The 22933-nt window shown below is 41.9% G+C and overlaps 1 protein-coding gene across 13 annotated transcripts in view; it reads left to right on the top strand.

Annotated features, from left to right (window-relative positions):
* The window catches only part of PDK3 (pyruvate dehydrogenase kinase 3), a 114708-nt gene that overhangs the window by 50235 nt on the left and 41540 nt on the right, over nucleotides 1-22933 (top strand). For all 13 annotated transcript variants that reach the window (XM_073901967.1, XM_073901957.1, XM_073901956.1 and 10 more), the window contains exons 7-12: nucleotides 6-82; nucleotides 1394-1495; nucleotides 1875-1985; nucleotides 4883-4996; nucleotides 6512-6651; nucleotides 10235-21307. In XM_073901967.1, the coding sequence (XP_073758068.1) occupies nucleotides 6-82; nucleotides 1394-1495; nucleotides 1875-1985; nucleotides 4883-4996; nucleotides 6512-6651; nucleotides 10235-10265 (575 nt within the window). In that variant the 3' untranslated portion in view covers nucleotides 10266-21307. The remainder of the gene's footprint in view (nucleotides 1-5; nucleotides 83-1393; nucleotides 1496-1874; nucleotides 1986-4882; nucleotides 4997-6511; nucleotides 6652-10234; nucleotides 21308-22933) is intronic.

The following is a 22933-nucleotide window of genomic DNA, read 5'->3' as shown; positions in this document are numbered from 1 at the left end:
TTCAGCCAAAGCTCCAGACAAACCTATTCAGGTAGTTTATGTGCCCTCACACCTGTTTCACATGCTATTTGAGTTGTTCAAGGTAAGTGGAATTTAAAAACACGGAAAGAAGTCTTCATTTTAAATTACTTTGATTCAAGGCATAATGGATTCATTAGATTAGCATAAGAAAAAGGTTTTGCATAACCATTTTAAAACTTCTATTTCTGATACCCTGTGGGTTTTATCATTTGTACACTGTGAGATGAAAAATTGCTGTGTATGGTATAGTTTTCGTGAATATTAGTACATATTGATTTTGAAGCTTAATTGTACCGTAGTGATTTTATGTAAAAATCCATACTGTTTTTTCTTCAGTTATGAGATTAGAGATGCTTTTTAGTTTCCAGACCTGGCAAAGGCTTTATTGATGGTAGCCAGATCAAAATAAATACATGTGTTTGCATATTTATGTTTCCGAACATTAAGCACGTTGGTGCGTCAACAGTTCTTTTCCTACCGAGAGACCCCATAACCCTTTTACGTATTTGAGTCCATTCAGAAGCTCTGATGGAAGCAGAGGGGAAAGATGGTGAGGGGCTGGACCAAAAAGAGGGACCCCCCACACAAAAAAAGCACAAAACCTCTTTAGATTCTCTATGGCTTAGCTGTTGCTTTTGTTAATCAGTAGCTCCTGGCATTTCTAAGAGCAGTATTATAGGCACAAGGTGTTTAAGCTACAATTTCATTTCTTCCGATGTGTAAAACCCTAAATTGAACACCTGAAAAATCAGTTATGCTGATTTGCTTCCCAAAATTATAATGTCACTGATGTAACACTTTAAGGTTGAGATGGGCATTCAATTGTGAACTTTCTCTTCAACAGCTGTGGCTTTTTCAGAATTTCTTTTTAACTGACATTGCTTCTGCGTTTTTGTTTGTTTTTTTTCCAGCCAAATGATTAATTTCTGTGGGAAGCATGAATACTCTCAGGTTTTCCGCCTTCTTTAGAGGAAAGGTGCTCTGTAAATGCAGACTGATAAGGATTTAAAGTGCATCAATGAGCCTCTGCAGCCTCCTTACATGCGATAAAAACATTCCTCTTGGTTAAGAGTTGAATAACTTAAATACCCTAAGGCAAAAACAAAAAGAGAAAAGAAAGAAAAAAAAATACCTAGTATGATGGATGGAAATAAAACTAGATGAAATCAAAATAAAGCATCGGGCAATTTTTCCTTGATCCAAACACACATTTAGCTAAGTTCTTTAGAGGAAAAAAAATGGTGTATAAATCCAACTAATATTTGCTCCACAAAAGCGTTATTGTGTAATAAGTAATCCTGTGCTAGTTTCTTTTTTTAAATTGTGGTTTGTGAGTCAATGGTATGCTACAAAAAAAGCCTTATTATTTCAGAACTCAATGAGAGCAACAGTCGAACTATATGAAGACAGAAAAGAAGCCTACCCATCTGTTAAAACCCTTGTTACTCTGGGTAAAGAAGACTTGTCCATTAAGGTAACTGCTTTATTTGCACATATACTTTATCAGTTAATTTAATAGTAACCCAGACCTTGAGGAATCCGAGGGAAGAGAAGAAAATGCACCCTGCATGTCTTATTTGTATGTACCACGTTAGATCTTTGGCTTGTTACCTCATTTAAACTTATCGAGCCCCATTTTTCAGGAAGCTGAACAAGACCTCGGCCCAAGTCTGTCGGATTCTAGTGCCCTTCCCTGACTCCTTTGTTTTAGGTCGTTCACAGTGGAACCATATTTCCCTGGGGGATTCAAAGCCCTTGTACATTTTAGAGTTACCTGGTATGTACTTTAATGAACTTCCTGCTTCGTACTAAGTATAGATTGACTTTTAAAAAACCCATTTTGTACATTACAGATAAGTGACCTAGGTGGTGGTGTCCCACTTCGAAAAATAGACCGTCTTTTTAACTACATGTATTCAACTGCTCCTAGACCTAGCCTGGAGCCTACAAGAGCCGCCCCTCTGGTAAGCATCTTAAAGTGCTGCTTAAGGAAAGACCATTAACACGAGAAGGGCCTCCAGCAGAGTGGCCTTTCTCCCTGGCTCCTTACCCTAGCCTCTTTGAATTCGAATGTTTCCTGCATGATTTGGAGGACTGCTACTTTCTTTGTGAATCCTTTGGACTTAGATTTTCTAATTTTGTCCAAGAAACACTCAGAGCTGAGTACCTCACTTCCTAATGTAGAGAAAAAGCACTTCCCTTTGGTTCCGACTGCTGCGGGAGCACCATTCCCCGCCTGGTGCTACCCTCAGAGGGGGTAGAAGGTTAATAGCCGGCGAGCAAAGTTGCCGCAGAATGCTTACGGCTGCCGCGTGGTCCTGGGCACTTGGGTACTGCGCACTGTGGAGACCCAGATCACCCGGGGCCTTTGAACTTCCCCATCACATCTGTTTATGTAATTAGAATGTTAGATTATGAACACATTAAATTTTGTATAGTAAACAGCATAAGGAGGGAACATATAGGTGGCGTATGTATTTTCTGAGCCCTTTCTGTCTCGGCTCTATTAGGCAGTGAGAAAAGCCTCAGGTTACCATGGCAGCATTTAGATCCTGCTAGGGCCACACTTTGTTCCCCTGCTGAGTGTTTCTAATTGACAAACAACAGTTGAACCCTTTGTCATTAAACACAGCAACATATCTATCAGTCTGCAAAATGGTTGAGGGTGCAAATTAAGTTTCATTTTCAAGTCCTACCTGACTGATAAGCACGTGAGATTATATTTTATTTGTATGAATAAAATCCAACACTTTGCATCATTTATTCGAGACAGAGTTTGTTAACTCAACATTTTGAAAATGGAGAAGTCATTTTTTATAGGAGTCAAGAAAATTCTTGAAAGATCAGCTTTGAAAGGCATTGCCTTCACCAGGCTCTGGTACCTACTTAAGTAAATGTAGAGAAAGAAAAAAAGAAAAAAAAAAAAAACACTGCAAGCAAATCTGGAGCCTTCCCCAGTTGTTTGAAAGGACTGTGGATCCTCTATTCAAGGTCTCAAGAGAGCAATTTGCAGACAGCTGTTCCGTCATCTTTTTTAAAAAAATGAAACTGAATTGATGTAAGAGACCTTAAAATATTATGTATCTAACCTCCCATTTTATAGATGAGAAAATAAGGTTAGCGCCTTGCCCAAGGTCATTGCACTCATTAGGGCACAGCCGCCACTGGTCGTGTCCGCGTTCTTTCCCAGGTCCCATACGGCCTCTCCTTTTGAAGAAAGGCTTCCACTAGCATCTGTCCCAATTATCAACTGTATATATCCCCAGCTCCTGTCAGATCTTTTGATACCCTGGGAAAACCTGGATGAACCTCACCCAATCCGAGTTAGAGACCCCTCTTCTGTGTTCTCACAGCTTACCTGGCTCCTCACACCCACGACGGTATTGGGCTCAGGCGTTCTCCGCTGTTCCCTGGTAGACCTGAGGGCAGACAATGGGCCTTGCTGGAATGTAGGAGGCGGATTTCCTTGGCGTCTTCCTAGAGTATTCTGGTTTCTTTGCTGTGGTGACCGCATTCATCATCATGGATATGTTGTCCTCACCACCAGCCGTATTCTGCCAGTACTAAAGCCCTGGAATGACAGCGCACTCGGTCATACCCAACCCTTTGAGTTAGGCCCTGCCCTGAGGAAGGAATCTAGGAAAGATGTTTGCAAATGGTAGAAATCCATGTAACCTGGTCAAATTGTTGCCCTGTAGTAGCCGTAATAGCAGCTTCCGTTTATTTACTTTTACTAGGTCTTTAGGCACTGTGTCAAGACTTGACACTTGTTATATTATTTAATCCTCAGAGCAGTTCTGAGGGAAGCTTTTTATTAAATCTTCAGATGACAAAATAGTCTCAGAGAGGTTGAGTAAACTGCTCAGAGTGGATTTCTACTTAGGTCTCTCTGAGCCTAAAGCCCGCGCAGCCTCTGCTCTACGAGCGCATTACCCCACTGCCTCCCTCATTAACCTAGTCACGGAATTCTATCAGAGGGGCCAAAGCTTGAGGCACTGAATCTGCCCCTCCACTCCACACTTACTGAGATTAGTCTCAGTAAGTTCTTACTGTTCTTGCAATTTCTGAGACCTTTTCTTTTTCCAACAACCTGTTACATTCAGGGTTCTAGGACATGAAGATATAGGAGGGTTACTGGAATTGTTTTCTTTTCTCTAAACATATGTGATCTACCATATATCAAAATATATCAGCATTCCCGGAACCTTAGGAAGTAGACTCTCAGGAAATGTTCTTTTCAGTGTAGTAGCCTGGGTACTGGTAGATTTGAACTCTTGTGCTACTCAATTTAATTTTCACTTCAGAGAGCAAGAAAATCTGATAATGGAACTTTGGGATGATGTGGTTTAGTTTTGTTACCAGTTCAAATTCCACTTGATTTGGAATTTGCTTTAAAAATGCCAGCAGTTTACTGTAAAATGCTAAAAAAGCATTAGTCAAAACTTGGAGTATTTCTAATATTTTCCAAACATAAAAGAAGTATTTTTGCGAAAATAGGTTGTTTGCCCTAAATGAGTATACACATCATTGTAAAGGGTGGATCAATAATTTATCTGCTTTAAACCGGAATTAAGAATTCCTTTTAATTGGGGTGCCTGGGTGGCTCAGGCAGTTGGGCATCCAACTCTTGATTTTGGCTCATGATCTCAGGGTCCTGGGATCGGCCCTGCGTCGGGCTCCCCACTCAGGGGAGTCTGCTGAAGGATTCTCTCTCTCCCTTTCCTGCTCGTGCTCTCCCTTGCTCTCGCTCTCTAAATAAATAAATTTTTAAAAGAGAATTTTACTTTTCCTGAATAGTCCTCATACCAAGTATGTTAGCATTTGTGCATGTCTCATTGTATTAATTTTCTTTTCTCGATAGGCTGGATTTGGTTATGGCTTGCCAATTTCTCGTCTGTATGCTAGATATTTCCAAGGAGATCTAAAACTCTATTCCATGGAAGGAGTCGGTACTGATGCTGTCATTTATTTAAAGGTACTGTACTTTATTAGTTATATGAAGACATCTTTACTTTTGAAAGCTTTATAATAACTAATGGAGAATAGCCCTACATCACCTCTTAGGTGCCATTTCAGATTTACTTCAGTTTTATGGGAAAACCAGGGTATGTCCTGCCCTTGATTTTATGCTCAGAGATAGCAAAATACGAAACGTGGAGATGTAAAAACTAAAACACTGATTTTTAAAGCCGTGATTCTTACTTGTGATTCCTTTTAAATTGCATAAGCATTGACAGGACTAATCTAAAAGGAGACAGATTTTCATAAACTGAAGTGTTTGAGTCTTTTACTTTAAAACTCGCTGGCTTTCCCAGAGTTCCAAGAATTCAGTAATCATAGTACGGTGATATAAATAGGCTGATTTAATAACAAAGCTCCTGTAACAGGTTTTCTCATGCATTGGTGGCATCAGACTTTTATTTATTTCTAAAGTCTGGAATATTTGGAGGATTTCTTGAATAGGTAATACAGGCACATAGTACAAAATTGAGAAGCTACAAAAGGGAAAACTTAAGTCTTTCCCACCACTGTCTCTAAGGCACCCACTTCTCTTTCCCAGAGGTTACCATGGTACCAGGTTCTCATGGAGCCTCCTGGAGTTGATTCTGTATTGATGAACATATGGGGGGAGATAATTTTTTCCCGCACAATGATTATTTCAGCATTTTGCTTTTCTTTCTTTTTTTTTTTTTAGCTTTCCCATATAGCTTGGAGATCTCGCTATATCCATTCATACAGAGCTGGTCATTCTTTTTAAGAGCCGTGTAGTGTGTTATGTGTTGTATGTCATGTGTTATACCATTACTTAACCAGTTATTTGGAGTGTTTATCTTAGATGCCAGTGCATCAAAATGATGTGATATTTGATATCACCTTATGGGCTTATGTTTATAAACTTACTATGTACGAAACTTTATTTCTTTTTTTTTTTTTAAAGATTTTATTTATTTATTTGAGAGAGAGAGAATGAGAGATAGCACGAGAGGGAAGAGGGCGAGAGGGAGAAGCAGACTCCCCGCCGAGCAGGGAGCCCGATGTGGGACTCGATCCCGGGACTCCAGGATCATGACCTGAGCCGAAGGCAGTTGCTTAACCAACTGAGCCACCCAGGCGCCCCCGAAACTTTATTTCTGTATGGGCCCTCTGGGAGAGCAATTGGCCAGTGATAGTGATAGTGCTTGGCCTAAGACCATATAGTCAAGATGATTGAGTATCTCAAAGCAGTATTAACTGAAGTAAAATGCTTTTTCTTCTGCTTACTTTATGTACTTTAGTACTGGTTTTAAATGAATGAATGTTTTTGTTCCTTTAAAAGAGCTTTAATTTCATCCTGGCCAGTCTAAGTTAACTATGAAAATTTAACTTTAATATAATTCCAAAAATATGCATTAAGGTTTCTAATGTTTTAAATAGTAAAATTTGGGTTAGTATTTCATGTGAGAAAAATGACACTGTGGTTCTTTGGTGTATATTTTTGTTTGTCTCTTAGGCACTTTCAAGTGAATCATTTGAGAGACTTCCGGTTTTTAATAAGTCTGCGTGGCGTCATTACAAGACCACACCCGAAGCTGATGACTGGAGCAATCCCAGCAGAGAACCTAGGGATGCCTCAAAATACAAGGCGAAACAGTAATTTCCCACTTTGCTTTCTATTATAAAGTATCTGATTTTTCTCTAGAATGTACCAGCCAGATGATACCTTTAGCCAAATCTTCTTTGTGGTTTTTTTTTCCCCCCCACACTGGAAGAGCAAAGTGATCTCTAAAGAAAGGTTGGAGCAGCTTTTTCACTCCAGACAGGAAGGACAGCAAGAACCAGGTAGCCAGAGTAGCCCTTCCACTAGAGGTGCTGATGTTCTAGGAGTCCTTATACTGTGGAGGTATTAACAACAGTGAGCAAGGTTTATCCTGCCATAGATTTGATTTTAAAAGTAAGCTTTGCAATTTATCATCACCTATAGAGATCGACAGGAGAGTGTTTAGAGAAAGTCTGTGCGTGGGTTGAATCTGAAAAAAAATAAAGAAGTTAAAATTATCAGTCAAGATAAACAAGATGTGGTTTATCCATACAACAGAAAAGGACACGGACTTTATGAGTCCACTTAAGTGAGGTATCGAGCAAAGTCAAACTCATAGAGACAGAAGGTAGAATGGTTGCCAAGGGCAGGGGGAATGAGGAGTTAGTGTTTAATGGGTATAGAGTTTCCGTTGGGAAGATGACAAGGTTCTGGAGGTGGATGGTGGTGATGGTTGCACAACACTGTGAATGTACTTAACGCCACTGAATTGTGCACTTAAAAACAGCCATTTCTTACCATCTTACCAGATAGCAAAAGTTATGTATAGTTTACCACAATAAATAAATGAAAACAGAAAAATTCAAACTAATCACAGAACAACAGATTTCACTACTTTATGGTAATAAGGGCAACAATTCAATCTTCGGTTTCCAATTATTTTTTCTTCTTAGAGAGAGAGAGAGCGTGTGCGTGCACACGCATGAGCATGGGGGAGGGGCAGAGGGAGAGAGAATCCCAAGCAGGTGCCGTGCTGAGTGGGGAGCCTGACATAGGGCTGAACCCCAGGACTCTGAGATCATCACCTGAGCCAAAATCAAGAGTCAGATGCTTACCCGACTGAGCCACCCAGGCACCCCCATTTGGGTACCTTTTGAAGTACAGTGTCTCCTGACAAGGCAGGATAAGAATTTAAATCTTTCCCTTTAATTACCAATTTTCAAGGTTAGAAGTTGAGGTAAAATCCACCTTCAACGGTAACAAATGAGTTTTGGCTTTCTCTTTTTCGAGCATTATTATGGATAATATAGACTTTCCTTCAGTATGTTTCAATTAGAACTTAACACACGCACACACACACACACATATATATATATAAAGTGCACAAGTCTTAAGTTTATAGCCTGACACATTTTTGCATTTATATTTCTAGCACCTGGAAAGCCTCCCCTTTCTGATCAGACTCTTCCCCCTTTAGCATTCCCACCATGTAGCCATTATTCTGACTCTGTCACCCATTCTTATAACTGACTCTATCACTTCTTAAACTTAAAAGGAACATGTAGTATCTTTTTGTGTCTCGATTTCTGTGAGGTTCATCCATGTTATTGCATGTAGCAGCTATCTTTTTGATGATTAAATTGGCACACCTTTGGCCATTGGTAATTATTTTGAGTCAGATCCTTGGTAACTATTTCGAGTCAGATCCTCGGCATTCCTTTGCTTAAACCCTACTGATCTTTGAAAGCTTTTTCTGGCCCAAGATGGTATCTCGGTCATCTTACACCTTCCCTGCCTCCATCCTAGAATCAGCCATTTCCCTCAAGGAGTCCTATTTGCCTCTAACAGGTATTAGAGACCCTTATCTGGAAGTTGGGGGTGTATATTATACCTTGTCTAGTCCCCTTTTCTGGACAGAACCATACAATACATATTTTTAAATCATAAGTTCATATCGATATTTTCAATTTGATTTTAACATTGCAATATTTCACCCAAATGTAATTTAATTGTGCATATTTCTTCTTATCCTGAAAACCTTGATTCTTAACATAATGCGAAAGAAAGGTATTTGTATGCAAATATAGTTGACATAGCTTTGTGATTTTGCCCCATTATAGTAGTGTTGGTCTTTTCTGATGAATGATATAAAGGGTATCTCTGTTGATATTTTTCTCTATGGAAGCATTGTGATGGACCTCTGTACAGTATTGCTGGACCAGTCATTCATCTCCATAGAGGAGTTTGGTTTGTGCACGTGAGTGCAAACGTACACATGGCTGTGCATACAGACATACACATACCATCCCTGGCCAAGATTAAGCTAAATCAGCTTGAAACAATTGGATCCATTTCCCTTGATTACATTTTCAGTCTCTTGTGTCAGGTGACATGTTGGGCATCACTGTGACCGATTAATGCAAGCTATTGCTCTGCTGGAGGGAGTTATTTGGGTAGTACAGAAGCAGTCTTTATAAATAATATGGTCCATTTGGACTGTAAAAAGATGGCTTTAATTGAATCTTGTTTTAAATGCCATTTTAAATAGTTTAGCAGGTTGTATACTAATTATGAGTCTTGATTTCTAATATATTATTAGGTAAACAAGTTTTAGCAGAAAGCAGTGTTTAAAATTGGAAAATGGTTAGCCTGATGATTAAAATTGTTAAATTATACAAATAGGATAATTGATGGTGATCTTGGGAAAGTATTTAGTGTAGCTGTGGTAAATTCACTAGGTGAATGAGAAATGCTGTAAAAATGTATTTTCTAATCAGATTTTTTTTCCTTTTTTTTGGCTTTATAAGTTTTTATTTTTTTATTTTTTTTAAGATTTTATTTATTTATTTGAGAGAGAGAGAATGAGAGAGAGCATGAGAGGGAAGAGGGCCAGAGGGAGAAGCAGACTCCCTGCTGAGGAGGGAGCCCGATGTGGGACTCGATCCCAGGACTCCGGGATCATAACCCAAGCCGAAGGCAGTTGCTTAACAATCTGAGCCACCCAGGCACCCCTATAAGTTTTTATTTTAATTCCATTTAGTTAACGTGCTGTGTAATATTAGTTTCAACAATACAATATAGTTATTCAGCACTTCCACATATCACTCGGTGCTCATCACAACCTACTTGGATTTTTAATAACAGTTTTATTGAGATATAATTCACATACCCCATAAAATTCACCCCCTTAAAGTGTACAGTTTTAGTGTATTCACAGAGTGTGCGACCCTCACTACTGTCTAATTTGAGAATATTTGTAACATCTCAGAAAGAAACCCTGTACCCATTAGCACTCATTCCTCATTTCTGATTAGGTTTTTAACTGAGAGTAAAGAACTGTTTTTAAAGATTTTATTTATTTATTTGTCAGAGAGAGAGACCACGCGCACAAAAAGGGGAAGGGGCAGGCAGAACAGGCAGAGGGAGAAGCAGGCTCCCCGCTGAGCAGGGAGCCCGATGCGGGACTCGATCCCAGGATCCTGGGATCATGACCTGGGCCGAAGGCAGACGCTCAACCGACCAAGCCACCCAGGCGTCCCAGTAATTCTCTTTCTGTAGTAACCATAGAGAATAATTCTGAGATAAGTCAAAGCTTTTTGAATTGTCACTGTAACTAAATGCTCTGAGTACATCTTGGTTAAATAGAGAAGGCTGTACTCAAACTCACTATGGATATCCCTGTTATTTTCTTTGTAGGGACAAGATCAAGACTAATAGAACTTTCTAGAGAACTGAATGCTCATGTCCTCTCTGAGAAGAAAGATTGTCTTCTGCAAGTCAACCAGAGAGAACTCCTTTCCTCCACCAACTCTGAGCAAGGCACCATAGTACTCCAGCGCTTGAATGTGTAATTTCTCTATATGAGCTGGACCTTTTCCACAAAAACCTTCCTATAGCTGCTCCAGATCTTGACTAAAGTAGTAACCCGAGCAGTTTTTCCTAGTACATTGCTGTGGTTTGGTTGGCGCCTGTCGTAAAAGAGCACAGAGCCTCGTTAGTGCTCTGGTGCCCTCATACCTCCCTCCTCCTTGTCATAGAGTCGAGTGTCTACATTCTCCCCAGGAGTCTAAGCTCCTTCCTCATTCCACATACAGCCAGTTTCTGCGGTTGCTCTTTGTGACCAAACACCATGGTTTTCCAAACCACTGACTAAGGCCTGGGTGATCTGGAAGTTGAAGACACCAGCAGAGTGTGTCTTGAATAATTCAGTCCCGGGGCCCTTCCTCTCTCATATGCGTCCTTCCTCACTCTGTGATTTCAACTTTTGCCTTCTTCCATCTGATCAGAGTGAGGTGCGGCAACTTTCACATTAGCTCTTACTCTCTGATGCATTGATTTTATTTTAAAATTCATTTGTGTACTTCCGTTCTGTCAATTAAAGCATTCCAAAAGTTGTCTTGGGATTTTTCACTTAACCCCTTGGTTTCAAAGATCTTAAGTGAAAAACTACCTTCCGGTCATTGTCGAGTTTGTGAAAAGTGGGAAGAGGCATTTTATGCTACGTAGAAATTTTGCCAATCTACTTATCATATTCTGTTCCTTTGTAGTTTTCTGAGGAATTGGAAGTCCCTGTGTGATGCACTTTACTAGTGTAAAAATCGGCTATTGAAGGGAAAAGCTCTTTCTAGTTTATTTTGAAAAATGCCCTTGGTTTTCATAATTTTCATTTTTGTGACTTTTTGGCCAGTTTTAGAATCGTCGATCTGATTTTCATACTCCTTTACTTTTTTGCTGAAAGCCGGACTGGGCAGAGGCCTTGGGGTGAGGAAAGAGAAGCAGGGTTGTGTTGACCCCTCAACAACAGAAGCCTTCCAAGAGCCTGGATTAAAGGCCCAATTTATACTGCTCCACAGGATGTGGTTCTCTTCACTGTAATTTTTCATATCATCTACTCTGCCTTCTCTTGACGCCCATATAAATGCTTCCATCCAATAGTTAAGTATTGAGTGCACTGGTGGAAAAGTTGTCCTTTGTAAAGTATTCCCCTCCTTGAGTGCCATGGCGGTGGTGGTGTTTTCTCCGCTGGGGCCCCCAGGGTAGGAGGGGTCTCCCTGGGATGAGTTGTGCTCTGACCAGCTGCACATGGGTCAGTGGCGGCCCTCTCTCTTCGTTCCTCTGAGTCTGATTTTGTTTCATTTCATTATGTTACCTGAGCTCGTGGTCGTTCCCTTCATCTTTAGAAAGGTCTCATCTCTTCTTCCATCCTTAGAAGGATCCCATCAGAGAACTCGTATAATCCATCAGAGAAGAGAAAGACAGATGGACTTCTGAGAGAGGGGGGACGGAGTGGTCCATATGGAAGCCTGCAGGCTTGAGGACGGAGTCCGTGTCTTGGGGATGGGGCTGTGCCATAGGATTGTTTCCTTGTGTAAGAGATGTGAAAATAATGACCCTTTCCATTTGAAGTCCTTGGCTTTCTTACCAACATGAGATAGCATATCATTATCTTACTAGGGCCTCCATTTCTAAACATACACCTTTATACTTTCAAGTATGAAATACTGTAGTGGGAAGGAGGCCACAAATTCAGGGCTGGTCCCTCCTGCCTTGTTCTGGCAATGTTCTACCATGTGGTTGAGGAGATTGTTAGGCCCTCCCCACAAGCTGCATTTAAGGGTTGAAGAAGGAAAATAACAGGTGGGAAAATTCTATCCCATTTTTCCCTTTACAGGTCTTTTTCAAAAGTAAAGGTTTCTTACGGTGTTTTAATGACTTCATTGGTAGTCCTTCTACTAATGGACTTTCTGGCTCACTCCTCTCCATCTGACCCCAGTAGTCTTGGCTCTCCTGTCTGCTTTCTGCATTAAGAGTTGAACTTTGCTCCCAGAGCAACCGTGAGAAGAGTTGCAGGAACATGTCGGGTTCTCACAGCTTAGTGGCCCACACATTGGTTTCTGCCTCTTGTCGCCTATACATGCTTCTCTGAACCCAGGTGCATCCCTCTGGCTGTTTGCTCAGGTTGTCAAAGCACATGGTCAAATTGCTACATAGAGGTTGTAAAATAAATAGACATCGACCCTTCTTCAGCTAAATTCAATTAGTTCGCCCATTTCCTCTGTGTTTCCCTCTCATTTACTTGATTTTTAGTATTGGGGGACTACATCTACTGTTTGGAATAGTTCCTGGCACATCATAGGGGCTTAATAAGTACTAGATGAATCAAGAAATGAAAATTGACATTTACCTTGGGTGGTGGGGCAATATCTTTCTACGTTCTTAAAGTATTTTTCTTTCCAAAGTAGAAATATTTCAGGCCAGGAGCTGTGGAAATACCGAATCTCCTGTTTATAGTGTTGAGAAATGACTTCGAAATGTAGAGAAATGAAAGGAAAGAAGTAGGGATGGACCCACAGGAACCATCTGTTCCTTTTTTTTTTTTGTCTCTGAGTATCTGATTTTGGCTCTTTAATATAGTGGGTTCTTTCCATCCAATCAAGTGAGACGATTTTATAGCCTTGCTTATAGATTCCAAAGAACCTTCACATAAAGCATCCCGTTTGATCCTCAGAGTGCCGTGAGGTGGGCCATGCAAGTGTGACCTCTGCTCTTCATATGCGTTCGAAAGCAGTTCTTGGGTTTGCCGAGGTGAATGGAAGAACCCAAGTGAGGAGCTGGGTCGTCCTGTTCCTGGGCCTGTGCTCTCAGCGGTGCACCAGGTAACCAGCATCATCACTTTTGAGGAATTTCTTAGGTATATTAACCCTCAAGGGTAAGATATAAACCAAAATGTGTCTATAGTGCAAGAGAATTGCATTCAGGAGAGGTTTTCTTTTGTGTGTTTTCATTTTGGCATAGTTAGTTAGAGGAGATAATCGAATGGATTTGGCAGCTTTTACCTAGAAAGACAGGCAACTTAGAGGGTATAGCTGTAGGTAATTACTAGAGTTATTTAGACTTAATTCTATGTTTCATTTAGCTCCGTGTTCACTGCCAGCCCTTTCGTACAAAGCCTCCACATTCAGTCCTTGCTTTTAGCCTTTGGTGGCCTGGGTTTCAGCTCTGGTTGGATTTTCTTGCATATTTACAAATACGCCACTGTTGCATTTCCTGATGAACAGTAACTTGGCTGCCTCTCAGATTCTTGGATCACATCCTTTTTCCCTCGATTCTGTGGATGCATCACTTTATTGTCTTCTAGCGTTTGGTCCTGAGAGGCCTGAGTCCAGACAGATTGTTCTTCACCCTATTGTAGATGACCTGCTTATTTGGACTGAGTGCTTGGGGCTTCTTGTTTATCCTTGAAATTCATGACTTCGTTCAAGTCTGTGTCAGAACTGACAGTTGTCTGTTGGCTTTTTCTGGTCCATGATGAGCGTTACACATTGACATCCGTGCCTTACTCCATGCCTTCTCAGTTTGTTCTCTTCTTCAGTACTTTGTCCCTGTGTTGGTTCTGTGTCAGCTGGCTTTCGCATTATCTTTCCTTTGATTATTTTCATCCCCTTGTCTTTCTTGATGCTGTGAATTTTTTCCCTCAGGTCTGATCCTCCTGTGTCACTAACTCAGTGTTGATAGTAGGCCTAGATGCTCACCGTGTGAGTTTCACTTCTGTTACAGTTTTATTTTTGATCTCTCTTTTCTTAGCTCTGCCAGCTTTTTTCTTTCATTATGTTGTCCTCTCTGACTTCTTGTTTCATTTCTTGGAAGGCTGAACTGTGTTGTCTACAATTTTTGTGGTTTCTAAAATCATTCTGTTTCTAGAGTGTACTTAGTTGTCTTAGGTTTCTTTCCTTCCTTTTCTCTGGGTTGTTTTGCTCTTTTATTGTTGCACAAGTATCATGATGGGTTTTTCTGCTTATTATTTGTCTTTGCATGGGACCAGTTCTTGCTGCCCAAGAAGAGTGTGGAGAAATCTTCCTCGACTCCTCTTTTCTCAAGTGGAAAGTGTCTGGTCACCTTAGCACTTAAACTGTAAAGCTAGATACTGCTGGTTTGTAACAGCGGAGGTTGTCGGCTCGCTGGATATAGGGGAATGAGGAGTGAAGCGAAGCTCCTTGGGATATTTTGTCTTCCGAGTGCCTTCCGCAGGTGCTGCTGAATCCTCTGCCCTGGGGTGCCCGGGTCTCCCTGGGGGAGAAGGATCCGCCTGAGCTTCCCCACTTCCACTAGGTGTCGCCCTGGCAGGAGTGTGGAGGCTTTGTACTTGCACTCTGCTGCGGTACATGTGGTCAGCGTTTGTGTGTCTCTGTTACTGTTTCTCTCCTGCGTTCTCACCCTCCCCTCCCAGGTTTGGTCGTGAAAATGTACCCGCACAGCGTGCACTGGGCTTCTCCGGACTGCCGCCGGTCCTTGTGTCTCCAGGTTAACAAATGATGGGTCCACTCCTTTGACAACCTCTCCCAGACTGCCCAGCAACTGTGGTCTGTTTGGCAAATGCGAGAATGCTCCTCTGAGCATTCACTGTATCTGTCAGACACTCCCCCTGGAGTCCTTGGTATGGGGTGGTGGCTTTTATTAGTTTCATAATGGACAGCTTCTTTTTCAGTTTTTGGATGCGTGTGTTGAAGGGCAGGAGCACTTATATAAACATGCGCTTATTCTGCCATCTTTCCTCGTGGTCCAGGTGCGTAAACATTGACTTTGAAGATAATGTCCTTCATGATCATAATCTGTATGAAAGTAAACAGAAGAGACCAATGTCGCTAGCAGGAAAGAACCATTAATAACTTAATCAATACAGGATTTTTGTTTGTTGTTCTGTGTGGAAAGATAACTTTTAACTCAGGTTCCTGTTCCATTGATTAGAGGTATCAGTACCTTCTGGTTTGAAAATAGAGGACATTGTAATGAACTTAAGAAGTTATCAGCCACCGACAATTATTAATTAGTTAATTAAATATGATAGAGTATTTCAAACTAGCACATAATCAGAGTTATCAACAGAAGTAGAAGCTATTTTCAATTAACAGGTTGCTAGTCCAGCTGTCTTACTGAGGGCATTGACCCTGGTGAGAGCTTGATTGTGATGCAGGTTTTCTTTCCTGTCTTTTCATTTCAGCCCATTTAAAAATTTGGTTCACTGAGAGAGGAGTGCTGTCCTCATCAGGATTATTTTTGTTATTCATGAATATGCTGAGGTGGTGCGTAGGTCTGGGGCCTACTCTAGAGGCACACGAGTTAATGTTTCCAAAGTGCATTTACAGGTGGACAACGGGGTGGGGGTTTATTGGGGCCCTTTGTTAGGGCTGAAGTGTCCTTTCCTCGGCGGCCAGCATATTCCACCAGGCAGACTTTCCTCACCTTCAGAGCCCAGCATAATGATCAAGGAGCATGAGTGACAGCCTTGCTCTAGGTACCAAACTCCACCATGCAGTGCCTTCCCCGAAAGTCAGGGTGTTTGCCCTGTTTCTGTCCCGGTGTGAAATGGAGAACTGAATGTGTGCCGACGTGTCAGGGACGAATGAAGTGAAAGTGGTAGACGGAGGAGTCGTGGAAAGGAAAGTTGTGTTCATTCCTCCGTTTAAATAATGAATGTGGTGTGCTAGCTACTGTGCGAAGTGCTGGGCACGTGGCAGGGATCAAGCAAACGGAAATCCCTGCCTCACGACCCGTTCTTGTAGGGGAAACCGACAAGAGACACAAAACGAGGAACGTTTCCGGTACAGTGGAGAGAGAAATAAAGTGGAGCAGATCAGTACAGTGGAGAAAAATAAAGCCAGGAAGGGGATTCATGGGGCTAGTTGGGGGGCCCCAAGCCCTGTAAGTGTTGTTTTCGTCATGGACAGATGTGTTCCTTAGATGAGGAAGTGTTTGTGATTCCGGAGTTCTTTTCACTTTTGCATATATTCCTGGGCATTGGGAGAGTCCGTCTTATGTGCCTGGTTCTGTATGTGGCTCTGCCAGGGACCCTGCCGAGGGCCGAGCGCGCCTCTAGGTAGCCGGAGCCCCGGAGCCTGTTGCGGCTCCCCACGGGGCCGGGGCCGGGGGGACCCTGATCAGGTGAGAGGAGCCAGCTTTTACTGTCCACGTTCATTGAATGGTGTGCACTGATGTTTCCTCATAACCAAAATGCAATGACAGCAGTTTCCACGTGTCTTTTTAGGACCTCAGAAATCATTATTTAAATACACTTATAACAGGGGGATGCTGCTGCTGGAGTTAAAATAGCAGCCTGTTGAGAGGAGTGACCCTCTGTACCACTTCCACACTGGTTTTAGAGGAGGACGAAGGGGTTGCCTGAGAAGGCTTCCCTCTCAGTTCCTTGGGTTGGCATCAGCCGTGGTCACCCCTAAAAATGAGGAAAATAAAATGACAGCAGTATCGTGGTCACAGACGCCTTGAGAAACCTATTTTTCCGCCTTCTCGTCAGGCTCTACAACAGGGACCTGAATTGCCCCTGATCCCGGCGATGGGGTCAGTGTGGCATCCGTGTGGCCGGGACAAGGGCTGCTCTTTGTGTCATGACACAGTGGCCCTCTGCAGTAAGCAAGAGCCCACCCCATCACACACATGGGTGTCCTCACAGCACTTCTTAAGCCCGAAGCCCCATGCCGCAGGGTGACCCCCGGCTCTGCACCCTTTTCCCTCCAGCGCTGTCACCTCTACAGGGCAGTGCGCCTCCCACCTCCTGGCTGCAAGCGACTTCAGCTGTTGGAAGCACCAGAGCTTGATGTCTGGGGTCCCGTGGCCCAGTTTAGACTCTTAAGACATATTTTTTGTGGGGTGTTGGGAAATGTTAGAGAACTACAGAGTAGGTTGGTGGTGATACTGGGTCCAGGAAACTAAACAGTGAAAAGAGTATGAACTTAACCTGCAAAATATTTCTCTGTTCTATAAATCTCTCAGTGACATTTGGATTAATCAAGCATAATTAAATGTAGTTAGATTTTTGTCAGATTGTAGTTCAAAATAATACTCATCTATGGAGATGGTAATATATTCTGTAGAAATTTTATTAAGTACTTTAGTTAAGCAAACGCTAAGGAGAACAAAATCAGCCTCAGGAAGGTTAATTACTTAAAAAAACAAAGTATAGTAGATTATGTAAATCATTTTAATTTTAAATACCATGGCTTGAGCTTTAATTTACATAGAGAGGTATTTTGGATTTGTTTTTCATATTTTTCAAAAGTACGGAATTGCAATTGCATTCTTTAAAAGTTCTGGTCACTTTAGGTTTCCTTTAAGTTTGCTTAATTTTTTCGTGTTACAGTTTCCAAAAGGGAAGAATTAGAACTGCATTCTTTAAAATGCAGTTAATGATTTCAGTATTCCACTAAGTTTGTTTCAGCTGTAAGAACTGTATTTTTATTTCTGTACCTTTAAAGAAGTGATCTTTTGAAGGGAAGTCTGAGGAGAGAGAATGGTTGTGAAAGCGTCCTGCCGTGCCTGGCCTTTCAATAAATGAAAAGAAATTTTTTTAAAAAAGGTAAAACATAAAGAGCTTAGACTATTAAGATAAATCTTTTTATTTTAATAATTTCTTTAAAGGGAGAAGTAGAGAAACCAAAATGATTTTAAATGTTATATTTTTTTGTACTCAGAATTACATTTTCACTATGCTTGCATGTCTCAGGGAATAGCCTTTGATAAGAATCCCCGTGCAAATCTCTGAAACTGTATCACAGTGTATTCTGACTTGATAGTTCTTGTCTAAATTTCTAGAAATAGAGTTTCAAAAGTATTGTCATCTCAGGAACATGAGATTACCCAAGAAACTTGAACTTCACCCTTATCACCACTCAGATTCTATGTGCTTTAGGCCTTTTCAGAGTAAGTGACACTTAAATGTCCTTTGTTTAGTAGGTATACAGAGGTGTCCCTCATACTTATCTGAGATGTTCACAGAGAGAAAAACCCTGCAGTTTGATTTTGTTTGCTAAGTTTGCTTCTTGGCTTTCCAGTTTTCTCCTGGATTCTGTTTACTATTGGAATTGAATCCTTTGGGGATAATAAACTTTTATTTAAAAGAACATTCCATTAAATACTTCTAACTTTTGCCAGCCTAAAAGTGGCCTGCTAATGTGAATTCTGTGCATAACTTTTCCGAATGGGCCAAAATAGAACAAATGTCAAAGAGCATATATACTGTAAGCAGTGTGTTGCTCCACTGTTAGCAAAGTATTAAGAAATGTCCAGCTCCGGTGCTTGGGGCTGTTTTCCCAGCTCTTCAGTTCCTCTTTGCCTTCCAGTCTGGTCAAAAATGGCAAGCTAAGAATGGAGTGCATATTACTGACAGAACTACTTAATGTTTTAAGATATTCTTACCTTGAGATTCTTTTGGAGAGAAAGGAAAAAGAATCCTAACATTCAATTCTGACTCTGTTTTGGCTCTTCATATATGCCAGACATTAAAAAGACAATTATGAACGTTCAACCTGATTGGAAGTCAAAGGCATTCACCATTTAGCCGTGGTAACGTAGTGTCACCAGAAGAGTTTGCGGAAACAGGTAGGATGCGTGTAAGATTTCATACTGTTGTTTGTAATACATGCTGGTACCCCCTTTCTTCTAAATTCCATTTTATTTTTGTCCTTTGAACTGTTAAAACCATGGGAAACCTCAATGAGTATTTTAAAAGGCACTCTATTTATATGAAGAACTGGCGTATGCCTTTATCTCAAAAACTGCTGAGGTTACTCTCCGATGTGTTTAATTAGAACAAATGCTTTAGAATAATTACAGCTAAAGCCTGTGACTGTGGGGATCTGAAAACTCTGGAGACAGCCTGCCACTGAAGAGGGCTAAGGCTGAACCGCGGGCCCCAGCGCCTTGCTTGCCGAGCGCGGTCAGGAGGTAGAGTTGGCCTGGCTGGCTGGCGTGGCCGGGGTAAAACGGAAAATAGAAGGGGTGGGCCAAGATCGTTTCTCAGTTCCTCTAGAACTCTTCCTGTGGAGAGCATCGCCTAAAGTCCCTTGGATCTTGCCTTTCACTTTTAAAAGTTCCTCTTAGTGCTACCATGTAAATCTGACCAAGTAATTGTGCATACGCTTCAAATGATTCCTTAGAGTAAACCAAACTAAATGTATCTTGACTCTGAGTAGACAGCGAAGGCAAGGTCGACCTAGAAAATAGAAAGTGCTGAGTATTTAAAAAATTGAAATTGACTTCAGGGTTGGAGGAGTCGAGTTCCAGTGCCCCCTACTCCGCTTCCATGATGCTCCTCGTTAGAGCGATCACTCTCTTATGCTGCCCTGCGCTAGAACCCAGTGCTGCCCTCGCATCCAAAACCAGGCTTGCGCTTGAGCCCGTCCCGGGCAACACGACCCACATTTTAGCAGAATGGAGCATACTGCTGGAGCGTTCTGGCTAACCCTCATCTCTGCTGGGCTCCTTGGTGGTAAAGTCATTTGAGGTTGTAACGGCTGCTTCAGGTATATATACACACCACACCATCTGTTGCTCTAAGTTCACATCCTCACAAAAGTTCACAAGCGCTTGCAACTTAAATATTTTCCAGATTTAGAACCCAAGTTGTGAATACTTAAGAAACGCTTGAACCAAATAAGAGAAGTCATTGCAGGGCCAAATATACCATCGTGAACATATCTAATGCTGCATTTAAATGTAAAATTACTTGCTCAGCCAGTTTTTCGTCGTAACTCTTTGACGCACAAAAGCAGTGTCTACACTGGGAACCATAGCTGATATGACAGAAGACTATTAAATGAAATAAAAGTTCATTACAGCTTTTGTACCTGTAAGTCCAAATCTGACCTGGTTCACTTTGTGCATCTGTCACCTTAGTTACAGTGATAAGTGTACGCATGTGGCCAGTGTTCACGAGCTGCCTTGTGATTCATAGAGTGAAGTCCAGCCCCTCATGTTCTGTGCTGTTCTGTGGCCCGGCTGGTACACCCTGTCATGAGTGAGGGATGACTTTGGTTTGAGGTAATTTGCAGCCTCATGTTCTGTGGAGAAACGTTGTTCTGTTGTTGTGATTGTTGGAAAACCACAACCAGAGAAGTGCGTGGCTCGGGTAATGTTCCCATGAGTTGCAGAGACATATGTGGTGTGTGTCATAGCCACACTAGTCCTGGAGCACGTGGACAATTCTGTACCAACGCCATCAAACAATAAAATGGTAGCTGTGATTCACTGTGCGTCAGCGTGGTCTTTTCCTGCGCCCTGGTCTGTGGTCTGATCCCTGCCGCCTCTGATCCTTGTCTTCTCACTTTCTGAAATTCAGGAAGCGAGCAGCACCACACACCTTTGTAAGTTGCTGGGAATGGACAAGGATACTTAAGATCTTATGATCCACTGGAGTTGTAGGTTGTTTGGATTCTCGGTAGTGGGGAACATCCTGTTGGCAAAATAAAGGAACTGTTTGACAGTAAATAGTTTTAACGATATTTTTCAAAATACGATCCATGGATCAGAGAGAGGGGGCCATATATTGTCCACGCCAGGACCGTTTTGACAGTGAAAACAGCACTGTTAATAATTATACTGTAAAGCATGTAAACAGGTGTAAACCAGGGCTGTGCTAGGCAAATTGGGCCTCACTGGCCATGGACCACCTACACCGGAATGACCCGAAGTGCTGGTTAAATGCAGATTCCTGGGCTCTCCCTCCACACCATTCAGATGCTCTGGGCTGGGGGCTTCGGAATCTATATTTTAACAAATGCCATGGGAGAATTCTTTAAAAAGTGTAAGTTGGGGACTGTTGCCATATGGAATACGCAGAAGATAAACAACTTGAAATTTGCAATTAAAGGGCTGTTGATTCCATGGTGTCTTTTGAGGGACTGGAGTAGCACCGACACCAGAACCCAGGGCCTCCGAAGACACGTGGCTGCGCTTCTGGACTTGCTGAAGAACTAAGAGGTGTGGTCTTCATGTTATTTGCCAGTGTGTCATTCTTTTACACAACATTCAACGGTGAATGCTCTTTTTAAAATTTGAGAGCCACATACCTGCTCTCTTGTATATTTATCACTAAAAAACAGACCTAGAAAATTCGATGCAAGAAACTTGGGTTTGAATGATTCTTGGGGCATGCTGATAATGAGGAAATCAGCACATCTGCCTTGATTCTACTGTGCCTTGGTTTCCTTGTCTATAAAATTAGGGAGTTGAACTCCATGGTTCCAAAGTTCTTTCCAGGTCAGCTGTTTTATGGCACCCTTTAAAACCTAAAATAGGAAGCAGGTACTAACCAGCTGTTCTCATGTTGTGATCTCTTTTGCCCAAAGCATACAGAAGCAGTGGCTCTTGAAAGTGACCCTGGCTTTCGTTCGTAGTTTTCAAGTATCTATCTGGTTTTACCAAGTCAGCCACTGTGCTAACACATCCTTCACGACTAGGGAATAGTGTTCTTGTTGCAGCCACTCTGGCCCAGTTTGGAAATCATATGGGATGTATGGTTGAGGCTCACCAAGAGACCCTTCAACTCAAACGTCTGTGGTTCTGGGAAGCTGCTGCAGGGCACTGCCCCTCCGTGTACATTTTGACTTCCTTCTCGGTCTTTTCAAGGTTTTCCAATGACTTAAGGCATGTTTGCAAATGATTATCTGCTGATATTTTCAGATGTTCACATCGTGCTAACACATAAATGTACCCTTTGATAACACAAATAAATCCTAAGGCATCGTGTAGGAGGGGTTGTTTCTGGGAAGGGTTCCCGTAGACCACTGTCCACCATGAGAACGCGGTGATGACAATGTTCTTTACCTGAGCTGTCCTATCTGGTCGCCACTGGCTGCCTGAACACTTAAAATGTGGTTGGTTCAACCGAGGAACTGAATTTTCAATTTAAATTGTATTCATCTAAATTTATTTTTATATTCTTAAAGATTTTTATTTATTTAGAGAGAGCATGCACGAGCTAGGGGAGGGGCAGAGGGAGAGAGAGAGAAAGAATCTCCAGCCGACTCCCGCGTTGAGCGCAGAGCCCGACGTAGGGCTGGATCCCAGGACCCTGAGATCATGACCTGAGCCGAAATCAAGAGTCAGACACTTAACCGACTGAGCCACCCAGGTGCCCTGTATTAATCTAAATTTAAAAAGCCACATGTGGCTGGTGGCTACTATGTTGGACAGTGCAGCTATAAATAGCCATTACATGCTGTTGAATTTTTTTAACATTGGGCACCCATTTTCAATAGTGATTGGGTTGGATGCTTAACAGTACCTTGGGCATTTCTAAATGTTGGTCTTAAAATGAATCCTTTGCCCCCTGCCCGTTTCTGACACTTTTATCACCTTAATAGTCTCTCTTTGCATAAGCAAATGATACCTAGACCTTTTCCTGTCATAGCTGTATGGCCGTTGATCATCAACCTCTGAATCCAGTTACTCTCCAAGGCTCGCTTTGTTACCTGAGTTGAAGTATTAAGTATAGCCCGGAGGGTCTCAACCCAGTCTCATTGGAACCTCTGAGTCCTGGACCCCACTTTGGATCCATTCTGTCGGGTGGTCTCTGGGAAATACTTTCTAGGAGATTCTAACATG

This window comes from Callorhinus ursinus, unplaced genomic scaffold (assembly GCF_003265705.2).
Source record: "Callorhinus ursinus isolate GAN/ISIS: 27379988/994484 unplaced genomic scaffold, GSC_fseal_2.0 scaffold16, whole genome shotgun sequence".
Classification (NCBI taxonomy): Eukaryota; Metazoa; Chordata; class Mammalia; order Carnivora; family Otariidae; genus Callorhinus; species Callorhinus ursinus.
Note: the sequence above shows the minus strand (reverse complement) of the source record. Positions and strands in the feature narration are given on the sequence as shown.